This window comes from Lagopus muta, chromosome 1 (genome assembly GCF_023343835.1).
Source record: "Lagopus muta isolate bLagMut1 chromosome 1, bLagMut1 primary, whole genome shotgun sequence".
Lineage (NCBI taxonomy): Eukaryota > Metazoa > Chordata > Aves > Galliformes > Phasianidae > Lagopus > Lagopus muta.
The window spans coordinates 91,535,436-91,551,364 of NC_064433.1; the positions used below are offsets into that span (position 1 = coordinate 91,535,436).

The window sequence follows — 15,929 nt, forward strand, 5'->3', positions numbered from 1 at the left end:
AAGGAGCTCACTGCAAAAAGGATGGCAGCTTCCTAACAGCCCTTAAGCCCCAAAGGAAAGGAAAAGAATAACAAGCTACATCTCCATCCTCATTCAACAGGTTTTTGTGCATATATTTTAAAGTGTTCTGTAGTATTTACAGTCTAAGTAATTCAGCTGTTCGTAGCTTTCTTTTCTAAAATTTCACGCTATGTCATACAGTGTGAAATACAGCTGTCTCATAAAGACTGCTAATATGCTACTTCATTTCCATACAGCCAAAGCTGATCTCTGAAAAGAAGGACAAAAAAGAGGAACGCTGAAAAAAAAGTTCATTGTCACAATGACACAGTTTATTGAAGATGCATCTTTTTCAAACCCATTATGTTAAACGGCTGATACAGAGATGGGTATCAGACAAATTTAGCAAAAGGAACAGTGCTTGTAACTTCCTAGGTACTTCTGACAGTAAGCCCTTTGGAGCCACAGTCTCTCTCACTGTAGGCAACTCTGAAACAATGGGAACCACCTACAGTGTGGTTTGTTCAATTTTTATTTAAGAGTCTCTATCACAGCAGCCATTAATGCAGTCATACCTGTGACAACATATGCCATGCTCAATTGTCAGCATCTGCTGGTTTCTAAGCTACTCATTTGCTGAAGTACAGCTTCATCACCAATAACCTCTGTACCAGCCTATTGCTGCTAGCACAGGAGGCCCAGCACTGTGCCCATGGCCACACACTCCCATCACTTCCCTTGGGCTAGTGCCATCTGAGACCAAGTTGAGCCCACCGACCGTGGTTGTGCAGTGCTTCACACCATTCAAAGGTGAAGCTATACAGTGCAACTAAGCAAACTAAAATACTTGCTGCTCCTGAGAAGAGGAAACTTGACCCTTCTTCCTTCTTCCCCCTACTCAGTTTGATCCTCTCTCTCATGCTGTCCTTAATGGAACTGAAGGCTTTTGTTGAGCCAACTTCAATTCACAAACTTGCAATCTAAAATTATGTCAGGCTAGTTAATCCACCTGGTTAGCAAGCTAATCATCCTACAGCATCTTAGAAATCAGTAGATGCTAGAACTGGTGCCAAGCAAGTGGTATGATCACACAGACAAGAGCACGACACCCCATTTTACAAAGGCACATAGCAACAGGACAAGAGGAAATGGTTTCAAACGGGAAGAGGGTAGATTTAGACTACATATTAGCAAGAAGTTCTTTACCGTGAGGTTTGAGAGAACTGGAACAGGTTTGGCCAGCAATGTTGTGGATGCGCCCTCCCTGGAGGTGTTCAAAGCCAGGCTGGATGTGGCTTTGAGCAGCCTGGTCTAGCGGGAGGTGTTCCTTGTTTATAGCAGGTGATCTGAAAGGTCCCTTTCAAACCAAACCAGTCTATGATTTCCACCAACAGGAATGCCATCAGATAGAACTAGGAGAAGACTTGAGTCAACATACGCGCTTCTTGTCCCCTCTGTCCATTGGTGCTACAATTTGTCTAACCACGTCGCAAGCCAGTTCAGAGAGCTAAACCAACAAAAAACTTATTTTTAGCAAGGCGTGTTTTCTGCCAACTTAATTCCCCACACAAGCTCAGCAAAGGAATCAGGCGAGCATCTGCACAAGTGTGGGGAAGGGGACAGGAACACACAGGGGGAGGAGCCCAGACTCAGACTGATTTAAATTGCCACTGAAGTGCATACCCTACAGCAGATTCGCATCACGCCGTAGTTAGAACTGACAGTAATCTGTGCCTTTACAACAGGAGGCCTCCAACACTGATGAGAGTACACAAGCATGTCAGCACTGAAACATCCTAAGCAAAGTATAACCTGGACACAAGCTTGTACAATTACATGCACGAGCAAAAGAGGTGCAGTATTATCCTCAGAAATGCTATGAAACATTAGCTAATTATTCCCTCAGCAACACTTCAGTGAAAACATTCTCTATCATTCCCATTATATGGATTTAGCCAAAACTGCAAAGCAAGCAAAACTGGTGACAAAGTCAAGATTGGAGCCCAGTAAATCCTCTACTCCAAACCACCACTTCATCACTCAAGTGTGCTGCTTATTAACCCTAAACTAGTTCAATTAGCCAGTAGTAGTCCATTAAAAACAAAACCTTTGCGAACACCATGTAATGCATTAAAGAGGTCATAACTTCTAATATAGTTATGCTAACAAAAAGATATTTGCTATCTGGTTGTGAAATAAGAAGCTAGGGAAAGGAATAACACTGACATTTTAAGTAATTATTTCTTCCAGGGAGAAGAATAAGCGTGCATGAAGCAGCGCGAGGGTCAACTCATACAAGAAATTTAACCCAAAGAACAATAGAAAGGAAAATGTATTTATGTGCGTGTTTTCAATTAGTTATTGTCAAATAGTTTCAAGTAAAACACGAGCAATTACTCAATATACACTAACCAAGACTAGCATCTTTCCTTAAACGTATCAGTTCTCCCCCACTCGCTCCAGCAAAACCCACATTTAACTCGCTTTGTATTGTGGCGCAGCACAAAAGGGAAAGGGGTGGGAAAATTTGTCAACAGAGAAGCAAATCTCTGCAGCAGCAAACAGCACTGTAAGCCTACCCAGCAACATGACGTGGTCTCTCATTCATATCCCAGCACAAGCACCCAAACCAAGCACGCCGCATTTGGGACACTCCAGTCATCCTTAATTTTGTTCAACCCCTTTGAACAATAACTTTGTCACGGAGATTGAAGATGGGTCATGAAACAGTTATTTGCCAGGACCATCGCTGAATCTCTCCAGATAAATTCAATAAAAGCGTGAGTGTAAGCAGCTACCTAATTGTCAGCTGTATAAATTATCAATATCAAGATTGCTGTTTTATGGGCAACAACAGTTTAACGGGAATGGAAAGCATTGCTGGGAAAAAATAACTGGCTAGATATGCGTGTTAAACACGTTGCAATCAGACTGAAGTCCTGGACTGCAAGAGAGCCAAAATTTGATGAAAGCAAATGAATAAATTATTGCATAGTACAAACAACTACTGCAATTTTATCCAGAGAATCGAGAGAGAAAACAAATGTGTCTCTGGAAGGAACAAATGCTATTTATTTAATAGAAAGAAAAAAAAAAGCAGGATGGCAGATCAACCAAACAAAAGCATTCTTGACAGGAGGGACAAAACATATACCTCAAAATTCTTTGCATCTTTGCATATTTGAACATAATGAAAACAGCCAAAAGGTGCCGCATTGAATTCGGATTTACCACTTGAACTTTGACAACGATTATTTAGGTGACAATGACAGTCAAGACCTCATTTTTCAGGGTATTATTAGGATTGACCAGGAGTAGGAACAACACAGCCTAAGAGACTTCTAACAGAGAATCTGTTGCTGCTTCACAGATTTAAAGGACAGATGGAGCTGAAGGTTACCTCACTGATTCCGTCAACTGAGGCAGCCCCACATCTCATCATCACTGCTCACTAAGACAAGCATCCAGAAACTATTCGCATTCAGCATCAGGAAGTCAGTGTAACACTTACTTGCTTGAATTATTACTGTGGGCTAATCTTTGAGAAATTGTTAGTGACAGCAAATCTGAGATTTTTTCCTCCTAAGATGATAGGGTGGAAAGCTCAGGTTCTCTCCCTTTCCTTTGAGGAAGGGAGGAGTAACCCCCAGCTCCTACAGTTGATAATGTTACCATACTGACATCTTCCCAATTCTGGTCTTCACGGGTAATAATACCGGCAAATCTTTCATCCAACCTGCTGCTAGACTGAAAGTTTTGGTCAATTTGAGAGGGGCTACGGGTGAGGAGGGGGTTCACGGGGGGGAGGAGGGGGCAAGGCAATGCCACCTTGATAACTGAGCAAAGGCAACCAGACTGTACAACTGCTGAACAGGGAGGACAAGCCTTCTTGCTTTTGTCCCTGAGAACAGCTGTTCAGAAGACAGCAAAATACCAGAACATAACCCCCTTGCAACAGTTCGGAAGCACCAGGACAGCAGTACAACCACCCACCCTCACCGCAGCCAGGCAGTCCATGAGGAAGGAAAAAAAAAACCATTTCTTTTATTCTCTTGCCACTGGCAGACAGGATCCGACACCCGTCGGTAGTGAAGTATAGAAGTCCTTGCTCAAGACTGAGAAATAATATCTCAGCATTAGTCCTAGCATCTTCCAAAAAGCAAAGACGAGGCCAGGGTTTCAGAAAGGAGACTTCCCACTAACACACTGCCGCAGGCTTCACTGCCAAAGACATTTCTATCTCCATCAAGCTGGATATTCCAGTACAATTTTGAGCTACAACACGGTCTCACAATATGTTTGAGAGAAACGCATTTCTATTTTGTCATGTAAATAACTGAATACAGAGCCACAAACCCCAGTCCAGCCGTAAGGCTGCACAAGGCCACTGTCCAGTGTTCCGTTCTATAAAAATTACTAAAACGTCAGGGACAAAGAAATTTTGTTTGCAAGACGCAATGTACATTTTTATCATCCCGGATAAAATATCTACAGTCTCAGCAGTGGTTAAATTGCTGCTATAAAGGAAATTGTCCTCAGATAAATGGTTTCCCTATGAGAAGGTTTCAGTGCTACACCTCACCCCAGGTCAATAAATCAAATTAACTGCACCTTGTCCTCTGGCCAATGACATCATCGGCTTGACCACATCTCGCGAAGCGAGTGCAAAAACATATGCTATTTAAGGCATGAAATCATATTACGGCTTTTTGTCCAGCCAGCCCCGGTGCTGTTGGGCTGTGAAACAGTCAGTCACCTCAACAGTCTCATTACCGCTTCCAGTGATTTTTTTTTTTCCTCTAGTATTCAAGGCCTGCCTTCGCCAAGGGTGAAGCAAAAAAGGATAAATAACCCGAGCCGTTATTTTTGTAAACCCAAACGCTTTTCATTAGCTGCAGCGTAGTATTTGGAGAGAAATTAAATTTAGAAGCCAACTGCAAAACAGACTGACCGCACTTGCATAGGAACTCTCTTCTCACAGCGTTTCAGAGATGTTTACATGCTAATGGGTGCAGTTACTGGGAAGAGTCCTGCTGCTAGGTCCTTTTCTCCACGGGCTGAAAACAATGGTCACTAATGAAAACCCAGACAGCTTTATCCAGACCTGTGCCGCATACATGAATTTTTTAAAGTTGCCGCCTCTTTCTCATAAAACAGTCCATTTGTTTTCTTTCTAAGTAGCCTCATATCTGGTTTAACACCGAATTACTGCAGACAATTTAAGAGGATTAATTTCAATTTCCACTTGGTGGTCTTACGCCACAATCGCTGCAAACTTATCTTCCTAGGCCCTGCGCTGCCTAGTGGCATCTTTTTTTCTTGAAAGCCAAATCTAAATGGGAAAAGAAAAAACCCACAGCCAACCAGAATAGTCAGATTCAAGCAACGACAAAAGCATCTGACACACAGCACTGCTAAACTGCATCCACACCAAGCAAAAAGAAAGCGAATAAGATTATCCTCAATGTATTCAATACTGTTTGTGTTCAGAGGGAGGAGAGCTGTTTGGATTTTGAGTGTGCCTTCAGCAGTTCTCCCAGTGCCAGGAAACGTAAATTAGGAGCAACTCTCCTTTAAGGAAAAGAAGCAAGGACAAAGGGACCAAAAATGCCCAAGCCTCTGCAAAGCAAATATGAAAGGCACAGCTTTACAGTCCTGAGTTGCTATAAATTAAAAATAAGCTCCTTATTTAAAAGACATGAGTGTTTGAGAATCTACGAGCAGATCTGATGCTGCTCAGGCCCCAGGAGGGTTTTGTTTTTGCTGGCAGGGGTGGAGTGGAGGTTGGAGGGGGGGGAAAGGGGGGGAGGGGGTCATTTTGGTTATTAGTAAATAAATCAAGCAGCAGAGTGAGGCCTAGGCGCTGCCAGAGCAGCCAGGGCCCAGCTCCCCCTCCTCTCCTCACACCGCCTGGGTTTGATCTCGGGGCCCTGTGGGTTGCCAAGAAATTTTAAAAAAAGCGAGAGAGAGCGAGAAAGAAGAATCACATTGAACCACAAAAGCACATGGGGCGAATGTAAAATATAAACACGGCGTTGGGCTCTGAGTGGCTGTTATTAAAGGTCTGAATTACTAAACATGAGAGGCGGGGAAAGCCGGGCGGCCATTTCAATAATATAAACCTCCCCGAATTAGACATTATTCAAATGAGAGGGAGAAGGGAGAGGAGGGGGAGCGAGAGCCGGGCCCGCACCCCGCGCTGCCGGCACCGCGCCGAGCCCCCCGCACGGGGCCAGGGGAGGGGGCGGCGGGGCCGCACCCGGGGGGCTGCCCCGCTGGGGGCGGGGGGGGCAAAGGCGGAGGGGGGAGAAGGGGAAACTCCGCGCACCCCCCCGCAGCCCAGACGAGCGCTGACCCCCGCACCTCGCGGGAAGGAGGGGGGGGGGGGGGGGGGACTTTACAGATAAAGCCACGCCGCGCTCCCGCCCTCTCTCCTCTTCCCCCTCCCTCCCAGAGGCCATCCGCACCCATCCACCCCGTGCCCGCGGGCTCTGGGGGAAATAACCCTGGCTGGGAGCCGGGGGGGTGGGGGGGAGGGTGGGCAGCAGAACGCCAGCCTTTCTCCCATTCCCGGCCCCACAGAGGGGCTCTCGCCCCGGCCCCCCCCGCCCCGCTACCCCCCCCCCCGGCCCCGCAGCCCCCCCGGCCGCCAACGCGCAGAGCCCCCCCTCTCCCGGCCGTTCTCCCCCCCCGGACCCCGCCGCCCCCCGGCGCTGCCCCGGCTGCGGGCGGCCGCGAGTGCGGCCCCGCGCGAAGGAGCGGGCGGGCGGGTGAGGGAGGGAGCGCGCGTGTGTGTGTCCCCGCACGGGGAGGCTGCCTGCCTGCTTTCCCCCCCCCGCTCCCTCCTGCGCCGTTAATTATAATAATCCTGAGTACTAATAAATTATGCTAAGCGGGGCGGGCGGGCGGCGGGGGGGCCGCGTGTGCGAGTATGAATATGAATATGTAAAATGCAGTAATGATTACCTGCCGCTGCCGCCACCGCCGCCGCCGAACTCTCATCTTGACTCGCTGCTCCTCCGTCCGCCATTTTGAATATTTTAACCAAAATCGGCCGCCCGATAAACCCTCCCCCGCTCCCGGCCCCCCCTCCCGCCCCTCCCCCCGCCGCGCGACCCCTCCCCCCGCGTCCCTACCGCGCAGCCGCCAACGAACAGCGCCGCGGCCTCGCTCTGCGCCTGCGCGGGCCTCGCGCCGCGCTCGCGCTCCCCCCCTCCCAACGGCGCCGTCGCGCAGGCGCGGGGGGTGCCGCCTCGCACGCGCGCCCCCCACGCACAGCTCCGCGGGCTGCGGCGCGCAGGCGCGGGGCTGCGATCCCTTCACCTCTGGCCGAGGCCTCGTTAACGTGCGCGCGGACGGGCCCTGGCGTTTCAGTTGCCCCCCCTCTCCCCCCGGCCTCACACACGCGCGCACATATAGGCGCTCTCCGGTCCGTTGTGCTGGGAGAGGGGGGCGCTTGCGCAGTGAGGCGGGCGGGGGGAGGGTGTAAATGGCTGTGGGATGGGGAGCGGGGCGCCCAGGTGACGGGTAGCCGTGCCGTGAGGGAGTGGCGGTAACGGTCAGTCGTGGTGGAGGCGAGCGGTGCCAGGCTGAGGGGCTCTGTGGAGGGAAGAGCTGTGTATGTGCCGAGCGGCTGTGTGAAAACGCTCATCGTGAAGGCTGCTTGGGAGACAGGTGCTGCCCGAGCTCAGGGCAATATTAATCCCCTATGAATAAAAAGGAATTGAATACAAAGAGAAGGAAATAACAGATCAAGCCGCTTTGTGCAGAGGAGGTCTGTTCCTCCTTCAGAAAAGAGCAGTTCGGAGCACACGTTCCCCTCGTTGCACACCCTGGGTACCGCGGTGCTCCTGAGGTGTCTGTCACAAGTCCATCTTCTGCATCAACTGCCACCGAACCCAAGGGAGAAGGAAGTCAGGCCTTATGGCCCCCTCGCTTAAGGGCTGAGAGTACATGATGTGAGCCTAGAGAAACCCACAGATCAAATGAGCCTTACATTCAGAACTTCCAAATGACTACACAAACGATAAGTGGGCTGAGTGACTGAACTTTGCCTCTTTCACAAATTCGGCAGAGCAAAGATCACGTTCGCTAATATTCTTCACCTTAGTGCTGCGTAAATAGATGATATTGCCAAGCTCTGCAACGTGCACTCATAAAAAGAGGAAACAGAAGGTGCTATGGTGTTTGTTAAGGACTTGCCCTTAACGTTTTCCAAGGGTCGTTAACTTCGATGGGTCAGAGTCCAAGCTGAATTTTCTTCTGGGGCTCAAAACCTCGTGGAATAAAAAAGACTGGCGAGAATCCATCCTTGCAGGCTGTTGCTGGAGGAATTATGAATTGTATCAGAGGCAGTCGCTAGGTTTTTTCACTGGCAGGGAAGAACCAGAAAGGACAGGCTGTCAGAAGGAGGCAGCGGGGTTTCTCTGCGAAGGCTCAATCAGTAAGGTAATCTTGGCATTTTTATTTAAAAATAAATTTGTCTGGCAGTGTTTTTGTGGAATTTGTTTGATTCATTTTTTCCTATCGTAGCAGAACCTTTCAAATGTTGCTGAAAGCAGGAGTTGAAATGGACTGTACTGTGAAACAGCAAAACACTTCCCTCAACGCTGTAATTCTGCCCCTGCACATTCATTAACATCATTTGATACCAGTAATTAAGCACTTTGTCTCTCAGAAGATCTACGCTTAACACACAGGAGTGAAAATGTAAACAAAGGCATATTGTTGTGGCTCCTCTCCCACTCAGCCATGAGCCTTGTGGGCCAGTTAATCCAGTTTTATGGCCAGGTTATACCAGCACTGCAGCACACAGTGGCTGCACCGTGACAGATAAAGATGCAGAGAAAAGGGGCTAGATTAAGGCTCTGCACAGCTCTAATCCTGCCTACGCTGAATATTCTCTTCCGTATCTTCTCATCTTACCCGCAGACTCTACTCAGTCCCACACGCTGCTTCCCAGTCACCTGCAGAAGCTGCTTCTCTTCAGGGAGCATATGCTCCATTTCCACACCTGGCTTAGTCCTTGCTCTCACGCAGCCCCTGCGTGCTTCGCCCACAGCCACAGAAGAAATGCTGTCTGAAAATAAATAGTTACTGTTTTGTCTGCTTGCTGCTGACCTGTTCTGTGTTTTCTGATCGACTGGCTGTAAGGAAAACTTCATTTGGCCACATATCTGCTCTCCCTCTCTCTTTAAAGGTTGCTCTGGGTCTCTACATCCTCTTCCCCAGTTTGGTTTGAATGCATCTCAATCTCTTGCCTTCCCCAAGGTGTCGTACATCCCTGTGGCTATGTACCCAGGAAAGCTGGCCAAATCACTTCTGATGAATAATTGATCGGGTAAATTTTGCCTCTATTTCACTTGTGAGTTGTCTGCAAACAGCCTGTGATTTCTGCAAACTTATTATTTGATGTTATTTGCCACATAATGCCAGCCAGCTCCGTATTCATGAGCAACTTGCTGGAAATATTTGAAATTTGAGATAATTGGACACCAAGACGATACAAAGCTTAGTCCTACCAGCAGCTGAGTTCTCCACATCCATTTCACAAAAAGACTGAGGTGCATCGCTTGCAGTTGTTTGGCTGCAGCCAGCGAGGCTGCAGTTACAAGCATGCTTACATGCTTTGCTGAGGCGGGGCTCAAAGCATTGAGCATCTTGTGGGACACCCTGTTTCTGTTGTCTGACCAGGCTCGCCTGCTTCATAAAATTGTTTCCTTCAGGGATTTTGCTTTAGAAATGCTTTCTCGCAGTGAAAAACAATACCACATTCAAAATTAACACACCTGCAAAGGAAAGAAGTAGTATTTCAGGATCTTTTAAAGCTCTGCAATAAATCTCTGTCATTCCGATTTTGATTCAGGTATCTCCTAATTCACAGCCCTACTGGGCCTGCTCTACTTGTGCCTGTAACCCCAAATTTTCTACAATGGCCATATTGCCTCCTCAATTTCAGATGTTGTGCCAGAATTAATTCAGTGCTGTTGCAGAGACAAATATATATATATATATATATATATATATATTTAAAAAAAACAGGTCTGGAGGCAGGGCACAAAAGAGTGACAGTTTAAGGTGGGGAGGCAGGGACAAAAGAATCCCAGTATTTAAGCAGCAAGCAGACTGGGAAGGAAGGAGCCTTTTCACCGCACATCTGCAGTGCATAGAGAAATTAAGAACAAACTTATCTGCTCTGCTCCAGCTCCAGCTCCACGGCAGCGCTCAGATCCGAATCCCTGACGCTGCATTTCTCACACAATGTCTCTTCTCTCCATCATTTTTTCTTCACATCAGATTTCTCTCCTTTCCAGGGATGTCCTGTTTCTGGACTGATGTTTGCTTCACCTTTCCTTTCTGCTCTCCATAATTCCTTCTTTATACTGCAACAGAGATTTCTGCCTCAGAACAGCCTGTTTTGCCCCATGGGTTTTCAATCATAACTCCCTAGAACCTCTCTGTTCATTCCTTTCGCTTCCAGACTGCTCAGATTGTGTCATCTTTAGTCCAACTTGTCTGTATGGCTCTGCTTACTGCTTCTCGTATGTAATACACTTTCGTACAGAGACCAACAGCCTCTCTGCTGCAGTCTGTGTTACAGAGGTTACAGTCTCATTTTTAACATGATGCAGAGATGAACATCAAAAGACAGCCTATGTCTCAAAAAGCTCGCAATTGGAGAGATGGCAGGCAAAGAATGAGGGAAAATAGGATTAGCAGCTCCTTGATCAGGGAGAATGCAAGGGTCATGCACAGTTCCTCCAGTGTCACAGTGGAGATGCTAGGACCTCAGCTAGTGTGGGGGTATACTGGGGCTGTGCAGTCCACTCCTTTCAATGCTCTGCTATTTCACCTTTCTCCCTGATGTTGCTCCCCATCCTGTTTCTCTGCATGAAGGGGACAGCCCACACTCGCACACTGATGCTCCTTCCAGTGCTCTGCCCACTCCTTCCCACATACCTTGTAAGTGGTGAGCACCAAGAGCAGAGGACAGCAAACTGCCCGTTGCATATACAGGCTTCTGTTTTCCCCTACACACTCCTCTGGCTTCCTTCGAGCAAGCAGCTTTCCAGCTCTGTTTCTGTCCCTCTCCTGTTGCCTCTGGACTGGAGAAAGGATGACCCCAAACCTCTTATTTCTAGTGTCGTGGCTGGCCTTGTGGATCTCCCAGATAACCAGAAGGAAGTTGTGCCATCTTGCAAGGCTCTGCTCCTCCCAGCTGCTAGCCTACTGCTTTTTTGGACATGGAGCACAGATGAAACGTGATTTTCATTTTCGTATTTGTAGAAAAACAGTGATTCAGAACCTTCACACATCCTCAGGAAAGGGAGAGCTGATCACTAGGAGGACGCATATCTTTTCAGGTGGGTTTTTCAGTCCGTTTCTCACCTTCTGCCACTTTGGCTACACTTTGTTTCTCTAGCTCAATCTTTTATATACATTTCAATGGTTTTCATCAATGCAGCCTTTGAACACCTTCCAATTTTAATCATCTATCATTTAACCCATGACCAGCTTAGGTGGTTCAGGAAGTTATTGCCACGCCTTCTTAGCAATGGCAAATCGAGGCAGAGAAACTCAGTAATACATCCTCAGTTACCTATGAGGCAAGTAGGTAAAACAGGCAAACTGTGCCCTGAGCCAAGGAGCACGCTTAGCTCGCAGAGATCCACAGCCTGACCCTCCTCCTGCAGGGGGACCACAATGGGCTTCTGAAGCTTGATTCAGTGCTCCTGGGATTGGGATTTGCCATTGCCTGATCCAAGTAGCTGCTCAAGACCGCCACAGTGAGTTTCTCTTCCCCTTTTACTACAAAGGAACACTGAAAATATGCACTATTAGCGTTTTGGGGATTGTTAACTAACACTGGGGAAGCGCTCACATATCAGAGAGAGTGAGACTGCAGTCTGGCAGACCCCATCCAGATGGACAAGCCATGTTTCACACCTGTAAGAAAATGAAGGCCACGTTGTTTCGGCCAGCCTCATAGTGCAGTGTCTGCTGTAGGCTTCAGGAGTGCTCTGGGGATGCTTTTACACGAGGAACCAAATTGGTTTTGACCTCAGCAAAGAGGGGGCCAAGAGGGATGCATCTGACACCTTTTAGCAACCACAAGGTTTTCTGTCAAGTAGACACAGCCCGCGAGACAAACTCACAGCTGGAGTTGGGGTGCTTTTGAAAACATTGTCTTTATTCTCTACCTCCCATTCTTCCAGGACAGGCGCTTTGCTTATTCCCTCTTCAGAAAGGACTTTTCTGGCACACAGCCTAGCCTGGCTGGAGATTAGGGATTCTCTCTGCCCCTTCATCCTTGAATATTTCCTTTTAATTTCACAGTTTAAATTCCAATTGTGTAATTACATTCTGCCTACCCTGAATTCCTCTGTAATTTCAATTGGACACGGTGTCCTTCACTCTCTAGTTTGAACTCTCACAGTGCTGTGGGGCACTGTTAAGAGGCTGCCACGCTCCACTCTGGTCCCATTTCATGTATATGGAGAAAGAGAATGGGCCTAGATCTCTTTGAACTGAAACTGCTGCTCCATATAGAGGAGACAGGGGTTGCTATAGAGTGACAAGGCAGTCTTGCCCCACAGCAGTACATTGGGCGTTTCTTACAATGCCTCGGTCTGAACGAATTTTTGGAGTAAAAGCCTGTCTGAAGGTATTTCTCCCTCACAGTACATACCCTTTAATCTCAAGTAAAGCTGTACGGAGACCCCCAAACCACTACTTTGCTGAATTTATGTGGCTTGAGAGTACCTGCTTGCACCGTTTAACATGGCAGAAATGCCATAGTGATTTAATTTAGGTCTAGGGAGTTGTGTAGCAATACAAGGGCAGGTAGCACAGATGCCTAGTTCGGTAAAACGCTTTCCAAAAATGGGCAAATCCCAAGCATTTTATGACCCAACCCCAGTATTTCCTGCTGATGTTGTCCCGCCAGCATTTTCTTTCAATCCCTGCCCTGGTGACAGTCACTGGAGTCCCACATCCCGATTTGTTTCCTCGTGACATCTTACATCCCCAAATATTTCCGCTTCTCCTGCCTCCTTCCCTGTGGCACAGCTACTTACTGTGTCAGTGTGCCTGCATGCTGTCTCTCAGGTGTCAGAGAGATTCACCTTCCACATTTCCACCAGCTTCTGCTGTGTTGTTGTGTGGAAACTTCTGGGGGACAGGGAGAAGAGGAGGCAGCAAGTGTCAGTGAGATAGTCCTCAGTCTTCTGTTTTGGAACCAGTTTACTCTCTTTGCATGAGTTCTGCGTTACGCTCATGGTAAAGAGCTGCTCACCTGCTTTAAAATGTTTATATGCAACTCAGCAAACCCAGTTTTACTACAGAAACAGGAATTATTTCACGTGTAATCAACCTCTCACTGCATTCTTTTCACCATGTTTATGCCACTGTCAGAAGCATGTGGGGCTGATACCGTCATTAGCAACAGCGTCCTTCATCAGAGCTCATTTCCCTCACTGGAAAAGCACTCTGGATAGTCCCACCACTGCACAAAAAAGCATCAAGCTTCTTGCTGGTGGTACTAAAGCTACATGGAGACTCTCTCACTCTGGCTTTTGATGGGACTTTGGCTTTGTACATAGTGCACAACTGGTCCTGCTCCCGAGGGAAGTCTTTATGCTTAGTCCCATGGTGGCTGTTCGTGTCTCTATCTGCAAACAGCAGATAGATCAGATGAGATCAAGTAGACCATATTTCCATGTTTCCTTGGTTAGCTTATACTGTTAAAAGTGAGCTGTTGTTAGGAGGAAACAGAGCATGTAATAACTAGAGTTGGGTTTTGTTTGGCTTTGAGTCATAAATCTGAAAGGAAAGGAAAGAGCCATCACGTTCATCCCCAAGTTTGTCATACAATCAGCAAGGGGCAAGGCAGTAGTATGGGCAAGAAAATGAAACATGTGAAGGTACAAGTGCCAGCGGGGGGAAGTCACTGTTGCTTATTGTCAGTTTTGGTGTGACACAGAAAGTTCAGCTAATCCTCTTAGTTACAGAGACACACGGGTGGGGGGAGATTGTTATCTCAAGCAATTTGCTGGCTCTACTCCTTTTTTCCTTCGAGTTTCTTTTCGCCTAATTGAACAGCATTTCTTCCTGGGACTGGTTTGCAATAATCCTGGGGCCTCATCAGGGAGAGCACTAAAAAACAGGGAAAGGAGAAGCAGCCTGAGCAAGGCAGCCATCACCACAAGCTTCTCTCTTCAGACAGGTATCAAATTTGACTCCAAGAGGTGAGGGTTAGGAATAAAATAACAATTCAAAGTGGTGATGAGCACGTGTGCCACAGCGATCACTCAGAAAGGTGTGCCTGGGATGGGTCATTAACAGCTGCCCAGACACTGGGGAACTGGGGGGTCTGAGGTAGAGCAAGGCAAAGGTTGCGCTGGCGCCCATCAGAAACGCGTGCATTCCACTTGCATTGCCAAAGGGAAGTGAGCGTGGTAAATCTAATCGACAGTCAAAAGGTGAAGCAGAACAATAATAACAGAGGAGGTTTGTTTTTATTTATCGAGGAGATAAGGATTCAACTACAGGCGTTGAAAGAGAAAAGCCACCTTGTTCTGAGGAGACAATTATTCCACCCACTCTCACTCATCATCAAGGTTTTAGTACTATATTAGTAAGGGTATTTAAAAATTTCTGAGCCTCAGGGTTGGTAATGTTTGTGCAAGTACTCTGCCAGTTGCCACAGGTGTCATTTTACAAAAGATCTGGATAATTACATGGTATCGCCCTGAAGATGGCAGTAGCCAGGGGTGGTTCTTTAGCAGATGCCGTTCCTGATCCTGGAGCAGGGTTGGTGTTACCAGCAGGTAACCAGGTTTGGAAACCATTCTACGTGCAGACAGAGCCTTAGCCCCCTATCATTTTCTGAAGGCTCGAGATGGCTTCCAGCACTGTGATATTACATCCCAGGGAAGTGAGGCTCTGGTTCCCAAGCCTTCATGATTCACCCTGGAGAAGCTGAATTTATTAAGGTGGGAAGTGGTCAACCCAAAGAAGAGCTGGCTTGGTGAATAGCTTGCTCACTGCTAACTATATCAGCTCACAGCCTAACGCACTAATATCAATTTACTCCAGTATCCTGAACTGAGAATGGCAGAAATTAGTGATTCAACCGAGGATCATATCACTGTGGTTAAAGAATTCATTGCCCCCCGGTTGAGGAGATGGAGTACCTTTTCAGTTAGGGCAGCTAAATCCAACAGAGACTAAATTAGAACAGTCAGATGAGAGAGAAGGGGCCATAGCAGATAGCACTAACAAAGCAGCTGTACAGTAAGTAGTATAGTGCTTCTAAGAGAAAAAATATTCCTCCGATGTCATACCAGCATGGGTCAAGGAAATGGCAAGTTTGATACATGCTTCACACCTGGACCTCCTTTTTGATTGAGTGTGCATTCTCCAGTCTTGCTCTAGCTCTGGCTGATCTGTGGCCTTGGACCGCCTCTGGGCTCGCACATTGGAGGGGGTACCTGGTTCTTGTGACACACACACACACAGTGCCTGAGCACTGCTTTCCAGACAAAAGAAACCTTGGAGTGGATCAGACAGGACTCATGATGCATCACACCAGGCTTTTGACTCAGATGCTCGGAGGATGAGGGCCAGCTGCTGGTTTTTCTACCATCATGTCACTTTGGACAGAGCTTCTGAGACTCTGCTGGACACCTGCATAATGTCAATGACTATGTTTCTTTATTTCAAGTAGATATTTTCACATAGATATACTGTGGGAGTAAATGCATTTAGCAGCGTAATTACCAGACACTGCAGAGGTGAGGCCATCTTCAGCAGGTTTTTTTGCAGTTATTTTATTTCTTTAAAGGTATCGTTTGCTTATACAGACCTTTAAAATTTATGATTATATTGTGCAGAGGGATGGAGGCAGAAAGACAGGGGCTGGTATCTGT

The 15,929-nt window shown here is 47.3% G+C and overlaps 1 protein-coding gene across 2 annotated transcripts in view; it reads right to left on the reverse strand.

Moving 5' to 3' along the window:
- The window catches only part of POU2F1 (POU class 2 homeobox 1), a 109,879-nt gene extending 101,444 nt beyond the window's left edge, over window positions 1–8,435 (reverse strand). Inside the window, exons 1-2 of one of the 2 annotated variants that reach the window (XM_048930171.1) lie at window positions 7,324–8,435; window positions 6,967–7,011 (exon numbers count right to left, since the gene is read on the reverse strand). In XM_048930171.1, the coding sequence (XP_048786128.1) occupies window positions 6,967–7,011; window positions 7,324–7,651 (373 nt within the window). In that variant the 5' untranslated portion in view covers window positions 7,652–8,435. Of the gene's footprint in view, window positions 1–6,966; window positions 7,062–7,323 lie in introns of those variants that run through there. The other variant, XM_048930114.1, reaches the window with a different exon arrangement.
- Window positions 8,436–15,929: the final 7,494 nt, after the last annotated feature.